At 37.3% G+C, this 5,951-nt stretch overlaps 1 protein-coding gene across 1 annotated transcript; it reads left to right on the top strand.

Annotated features, from left to right (window-relative positions):
* The first annotated feature begins 1,779 nt into the window (after positions 1 to 1,779).
* On the top strand, positions 1,780 to 5,402 carry LOC112507577. The gene is made up of 5 exons (XM_025112221.1): positions 1,780 to 2,253; positions 3,087 to 3,692; positions 3,917 to 4,114; positions 4,201 to 4,292; positions 4,552 to 5,402. The coding sequence occupies exons 1-5, from the start codon at positions 1,780 to 1,782 to the stop codon at positions 5,267 to 5,269; spliced, it is 2,088 nt and encodes a 695-aa protein (XP_024967989.1). The 3' UTR covers positions 5,270 to 5,402.
* Positions 5,403 to 5,951: the final 549 nt, after the last annotated feature.

Raw genomic sequence — 5,951 nt, 5'->3', positions numbered from 1 at the left:
TTGATGCGATAAATATCCTTGTCGCATCATAAAGATGCGATAATCCAATCTTTTCGCACCTCAAGGATGCAATAACCCAATCTTGGCGCATATCAAAGATGCGATAACACTACTCTTCGCATCACAAGGATGGGATAACATCATCTCATCACATCATATAGATGCGATAAATCAAACTCATTGCATCATGCAGATGCGATAACAATTCCACACGATCGAAATCCCATTTTTATATACAAAAGATTTTGCCACCCTTATCTTAGTATACGTCTCTCTTGATTATGTCACATTTATCCCAAAATTCGTCTCTCCTGATTATGCCACCCTTATCCTAGTATACGTCTCACCTGATTATGTCATCCTTATCCCAAAATACATCTCTCCTGATTATGCACCCTTATTCCAACCAATTGATAATCACATATCAAAACACAAAATTATGCTAAAATAGCATATAACATATTCAAAACCTATGTATGAAACCATACGGTTTCTTCACCAAAAGCATATCAATGATGTTTATGAAAGTAAAACTCACCTTATAATCACAAAGAGATGAAAATAATAATCAGCAACAAATTTCAGCTATAAATCACAAAAACTAGTTTCTTCTTCATTACCTTCGGTTCACTTCAAACTAGAGAACACACACACAAAAGATTTTATCTTCTGAAAACTCCAAAACAATATACCTTTTAAAAGAAAACATACACACACATATATATATATATATATATATATATATATATATATATATTAAAAAGAAAGGCAGTTGGAAGGAGATATTTTAACCAAATTTTAAAAACAACCCCTTAACTATCACCATTTTTCCAAATCAATCCCGAAACTTTATAATCGATAAAACCTAGTTATCACATGATCTCCAAACTTCAATGATTTACTCAGATGATCTCCAAACAAACCACTTGGATGGAAGGCAAATGAAGCATTCCGTTAAAATTCTATAGTAGAATGGTATAAATTAGGAAGAAAAGAAGTAAGAAAGAAACCTGACATGAATTTTATAGTGCTCCATATGGTACTTAATAGATATTAGGGGCATTTTTTTGACTTAACATTCTTACTATTAAGAACCTTAAAACCAACTCTAGACGTTTCAAATATAACTAAGGGGTGTTTGATAATATATATTAAGCAATAATTAATGCAAATGAAAATAAAAAAATCTGTTTAGTTTTTATAATATAATAAGTCAATTCCTTCATAAGCCCAACTTTTGATTTCCAAGTTAAACCGAAGAGAATGAAAATTCATTCTCATTTTCATACCCATTTTTATTTTTCTGTCTGAACTCTGAACCAAACGCTTCTTTAGTATTTTTTTTTAAAATGATTAAGTGCATTAATTTTTTTTATTTTAACTTAATAATAAAGTTTTACATCCCTTAAAAGAAAGGTTTTACATTTTGTTACATTGTATGGACTCTAAAAAAATTACATGCGAAAACAAAATTGATTCCATACTTAAATAGGGGAGTAAAAAATAAAAATAAAAATAAAAATAAAAATAAAAATAAAAATACAATTACCGGATGCCAATTTGAAATGGAGTTTACCTCAAATTTCAAAATATCCAGATCTCACTCTTTCATAGCGCCCAAATTCATACAGTCCCCATTTTCAAATTCAGATCTCCGTAACGGCTTCTTCTTCCTCCCTCACTATCTAAAAACCCTAACCTTATCCTCCTCCATAATTCCCCCAAATCTACACTCCATTTTCTATCAAAACCTACCCAATCTCTTGAAATTTCTTTTCAATGGCGTCTCTGACCCCAGGAATTCTGTTAAAACTCCTCCAGACGATGAACACCACCACTCGAGTTACTGGCGACCACCGTTCCCCTCTTCTCCAGGTCATAGGCATTGTTCCTGCTCTTGCAGCAGGCTCAGACGACCTCTGGCCTAACCATGGCTTCTATGTTTCTCTCTCTGACTCCGTTAACTCAACTTACGTCTCTCTATCTGACCGGGACACAGATCTCATCCTCACTAACCGCTTACAGCTTGGCCAGTTTGTCTACGTTGACAAATTCGACTTTGATTCTCCGGTTCCACGTGTATCTGGAGTCCGTCCGATTGCTGGACGTCACCCGTTTGTTGGATGTCCTGAACAGCTTATTGCCAGGATTTCCAGTACGAAGAGAGAGTTTGTCATCCAGACGGCCTCGGATTCAGATGCTTCTGTAGATCCTATTGCTGCTTATTTGTCAAGTAAAAAGTTTGAAACAGCGGTACAGGAGACGAAGGAATTAAAAAATGAGGTTAGGGCTTTTGCGTATTTATAGAGCTTCATTTTTTATATATTAGCCATATGACAACACAGTATAGTGTGCTAGATTGTGAATCTTCGTCATCTTGTCATATCCTTCTGCAATAAATCCTTTACCAAGTTCGTTTATGGAAACTAACCCATTTTTTTAGTCGTCAGGGATACCTTTGTTTTAGGATTGACTGAATTTGGAGATGATTCTCCAGGGCTAAGCTGAAATTTTGTTTTGGACTACCATCAAACACATAATTAGAGTATTTAGCTTTCTACAACATCCTGCTCCCTCTTCATGTTCCACTGAGACTAGATTGCTGGTTTAATACAGGATTGCACTTGCTAGTTTCTTGGAGATATTTGATGATTACGCTGATAATATATTTCATTTAGAGAATAGTTTTCCGAAAGATTATTCAGTTTTTCTTCTGTTGTTCATTCTAACAATTTTGTTTACCCCTTCTGTTCCTGTGAAACCTATGCTTGAGTTTTCATAATCAATTAATACTTCTCAAAATCGACAAGGATTTATCTAATTATGTAGAGAACTTAATAAATTCATCAAATTGTACAAGAAATGCACAGATAAAAAAGTTTTGTGCTGAAATTGTATAAACGGCTCTATCATTGTGTTGGAAGAGTGGTTTGATTTACCAAAGACAACCCTAAAAACACCGTTCTTTTCTTTGGGTTGCTTGCTCCTTTTCCTCGTTTCTTCTAACTCTAACAAATTTGCAGTGAAGACTGGTACAAAGAGAGAGCTGGTATTTGATAATGGGTATTATCTTTTTTGTTAATCAGGGTAGGAACAGACAAGTACTTGCACCTAGAGAGAATGTGAATAATTTTGATGAATCAACAAAGGCTGCAGAAAAGCCTCCTCAGAGGTTTTCAAGCCCAGGTATGAAGCAACAGAGGCCAGTGTCAGCGGGGAAAAAGAATGTGGTTGAAAGGGACCCTTCACCAGCCGGAAAAGTAAAAAGATCATCATCTCCGGTGCCTTCAAAGTGTGTGGTTCCTAGCTTGGTTGTGGCTAAAGAGGAGAACCGAAAGGCTGCAAGAGAGCCAGCTATCATTGTGCCTTCAAGATATAGGCAGCCTTCGCCTACTGGGCGGAAGCAGGCATCTCCAAGTTCAAGGAGAATGTCAATGTCGCCAGGAAGGAGGTTGTCAAGTGGAGTTAAAGTTTCTCCAGCAACAGATTCCGGTAATAAGAAAAAGATGGCAACTTTAGCTGCCGAGATTTCAAAGGTTTCAGGGGCACTTGTTGCTTCTTCTTCAAAGACAGTTGGATCTTCCACAAAGACAAGTAGGAAGAGCTGGGATGAAACACCAGGAGCTGCAGAACCCAAAGAGAAGAGTGTCACTAAATGTAAGCCGGATTTGCAAGCTATTTTGAAAACTCAGGTAAAATTCAGAAACCAAATTGTATATATTCTAACAAGTTCTAAAGAACTATTTGGCATGGTTCATGCCACCACATTAAATTTCATTGTGATCTTAAGGAGGTTGACCCTCGTTAATATTAATTTCTTTCACTTGAGAGATGATATTGGTAACCCGCTATTATTTCTTAGAAACCATAATGTGCTCCATCGTCCTAATTGTTGCCATGGCATTTTTATTTTCAGGCTGCTCTTTCTCGACGATTAAGTGATGCACACGAATCTCCAACCGAAGAAAAATTAAAAGCTAGCTCGTGTGATACTCCCCCTCTGCCTGATAGGCCAACTACTACAGCTCTGGGAATCACACTTCATGAAAAGAAATGGACTGATGGTAGCATCCCTCTGGATGCAGTGTCTTTAGACTTAGCAAGGCTTGGACAGGTATAAAAACACAGCATTTAAATCCACAAATCACTAATTGTTTTGGATTTCAAAGTATGGTAAGCAACATTTCCACTGGTTTGTAGGATGCTATGCGAAGGAGAAATCTGGCTTCAGTAGCTGCCGCTGAAGCTTTGCAAGAGGCCCTTGTCACTGAAGCTATTCTGAGGAGCTTGAGGTAACCCTGAAAACTATTTCTAGACCATAAAAATCCTCCTATTTTTATCCCTCCATTAAAACCAAATCAAACAGACCCAGTAAATCCCACCTAAAGATAGGGTCTGGGAGTAAGATATACGCAGAGGGACTGTTTCTGAGAAGACCCTCAGCTTGCAAAAAGAAAAAAGCAGCACATGTAGAAAGCACAAAGATAGGCCACAGATAATAAGCTATAACAGAGTTATAAATGATTAATGAGATAAGTGTATCATTTGCAGCATGTTTTCAAATCTGTGCTCAATATCAAAAGCTGGGAACCCTTTACCGACAATTGATAGGTTTATGAGTGTATATAATGATGCGGTAAAAGCCACTTCGACGGCTGAATCATTTGCAAGCAACCATAATCGTAGCACACCTCATGATAATGCTGCACCACCAACAGATGATTCAAAATCACTTGCCCTTTGGGTAGAAGCCGCACTAGCCACTGATCTTGAGGTTGTTTCCCTCCTAGCAAACCAAGGAATTGAATCCCCTTCTCAGCTCCAAAAGAAGAGCCAGAGCCAGAACCCGAACCAGAACCTTCCACAAAAACAATCTTTAGCTGAAACCGTCAAAAGCCATTTGATGATTTCCTCTTCTTGCCCTTCTTCATTGCTTGGCGGGGCGTGGATGAAAGGGCATGGGTTGAATGAGAGTTATGAACTAGGAGTGAAATTGCAAAAAGAGATGCAGGCATGGTTCTTGAAGTTTGTGGAGGAGTCTCTAGATGCCGGTTTTCAGGTGATGGGAAAGAATTGCGTGGCTGCTAATAGTTATGAAGTGGGTCCCATCAAGGTGATATTGTCGCAGCTGAAACGAGTGAATGATTGGTTGGATCGTATGATCTCAAAGCAGGACGAGGTGCTGACAGGAGCAGTCGACCGATTGAAGGGAAAGATCTACAGGTTTGTGATTCAACATGTTGGTACCACATATGACAATTCATCTTGATGATGAATTTGCTTGTTTTCAAGTGAAAACAAAAAACAAAAAATTCTTGTATGTTTCTCTGATAAAATTTATTGTCCTTCATAAATTTGCTTCCTGCTATGGTATAATGGTAATGCCAGTTTGAGATGTGGGATTGTGTTCTAAAAATTGACAAAACATCCTGCAGGTATTTAGATTATCCTGGTGTTGAAAATTCAATACTAAAACAATCAGATTTTGGACCATTCCAATTCATTATTGGTCTACTTCAACTTTTGTTCAATTGTGTTTTTTATTAACCTCGATATCCAACCCGCTATGCGAGCCGACTAATCACAAGGCGACCACCTGCTTTGCAGATAGCCGAAGTCACCGCATTTGAATCTTCGTGGCCATAAGGGGATTTTTATTCATCATTCGATTTGAACCTGAGACCTCCTGGTACTTTTAACCTTTAGAGTCAAGCTCAAATCAATCAGACACTATCCTCGTGGTTAACTGTGTTTTCTTTAGAGACAAAAAGTGGTGGCAAAAATTGTGATTCAAAAGAATACTAATAATATATGTTGTGAAGTATTATAACTAAAGAATATTTAAGAAAGATATTGGATAGAGTTAAGGATCTAGAGAACATCTTTGACATGTTATAGGAATTAGTGTTTATGAAATCAAATTGACAAACAACACATTCGGGCAGAAAAAC

This window comes from Cynara cardunculus, assembly GCF_001531365.2.
Source record: "Cynara cardunculus var. scolymus isolate 2C chromosome LG 2, CcrdV1, whole genome shotgun sequence".
NCBI classification, from domain to species: Eukaryota; Viridiplantae; Streptophyta; class Magnoliopsida; order Asterales; family Asteraceae; genus Cynara; species Cynara cardunculus.
This window is presented reverse-complemented; position numbering and strand designations above follow the sequence as displayed.